This window comes from Rhagoletis zephyria, unplaced genomic scaffold, assembly GCF_001687245.7.
Source record: "Rhagoletis zephyria isolate East Lansing unplaced genomic scaffold, Rhagoletis_zephyria_1.1 Rzeph_scaffold_00972, whole genome shotgun sequence".
Lineage (NCBI taxonomy): Eukaryota > Metazoa > Arthropoda > Insecta > Diptera > Tephritidae > Rhagoletis > Rhagoletis zephyria.
In genome coordinates, this window is record NW_016158056.1 from 45651 (window position 1) to 46969 (window position 1319).

Here is a 1319-nt window from a genome sequence, read left to right on the forward strand (position 1 = left end):
ACGGTACTAGCTCTTACTGCCAATATAGGAGTATTACATATATGGCTTTCCATCATATTGCCAAGTATCTAATGCAATTTTATGACATTTTATTTTTTACTTTACTGATTCTGTTCTCATTTTTTTTCTTGCCTTCTTTTACTCCACGCAGGTCTCTATGGCAACGATGATTTCCACAATGGCCTGCTGCAGGCTTTCAGTTCCGGCAAACAAGTCGAAGGACTTGTGCTCAATTTAAAAAGACAGGTAAGATTTTGCACATTGGGAAACAGTCACACATACATAGCTACATATACAGATACGTAGAAGAACCGCATAAACCGCATAGTGGCTCTCTCTCTTCTCCACTACTGCTTTGGCTTTGCAGCAGATGCGCCAGTGATTTTGTCATTTAATACGTAATTTCGTATTAACCCAATTTACTTTGTGACCACAAACTTCAAAGAAGAAGGGTGTGTTATAGGGTGTGAGGGTAAGATAAGCACGTCAAAGGGGAAAGTTAGGAAAAAAGGCGACATAAAATAGTCGATTGGGAAATAAGAAAGTATGCACTCAGACTAGCGGCTCTCGGTGCTTTAAGAGAATTCAAGGCAGCATGTGGTTTGGGGAGAGAAGGGCAGCAAGTGAGTGAGAATCTGCGATTTTTATTTATTTATTTATTTATTGGTTAGATAGGGGATTAAACTTAAGGACACTGGCGACTTCGATCAAACAGCTGCTTTTGTCGAGGAAAGGTAGTGTATAGCATCGCTTTAGGCGCATTGCGTATTTAAATGGAACTTTTTAGCGTTTGACAATCCTGCGATTCACACTTAAGTGCTGATTTTACTGAAATTTCATTTCCTTTAATTATATGTAACTACTTTTTTGATAGCCTCTTTTTAGTCACTCACTACTACTAGTGTATAATTGTAGCATACTTGCAGGCGTGCATCCAAGTAACATAACTGCGTGTTATTTATTGTTCATGTTGTTATAGATATGGGCGTGCGCATGCTTTGTATACTTACGTTGCTCCATTTTCGATTTCTTTTTGCGTACGTGAAAGGTTTATTTTTATTTGCATATGGAAAAGTACTGAATTTTCCTTTATATTCTTATGAAACGCAGTTTTACATACTCACACATGCAACTTATTTATAACTACTAAGTATGCATACATACATATATGCATATTTATCCTGGATATGCATCAAATTTGCTATGCAAGGCACCGCACGAAAGCCAACCCAATTCCTTTATACTACATATCAGTTGGGCAGGGCGTATGAGTAACACTTGCATTTAGGGCTTGCTTTTCAAAGTTGACTATACATACA

General features: G+C 37.7%; 1 protein-coding gene across 1 annotated transcript in view; it reads left to right on the top strand.

The window, feature by feature from the left end:
* The window catches only part of LOC108362263 (AF4/FMR2 family member 4), a 72071-nt gene that overhangs the window by 18889 nt on the left and 51863 nt on the right, over positions 1–1319 (top strand). Inside the window, 1 exon segment of the mRNA XM_017615173.1 lies at positions 152–246. Within this exon segment, the coding sequence (XP_017470662.1) occupies positions 152–246 (95 nt within the window).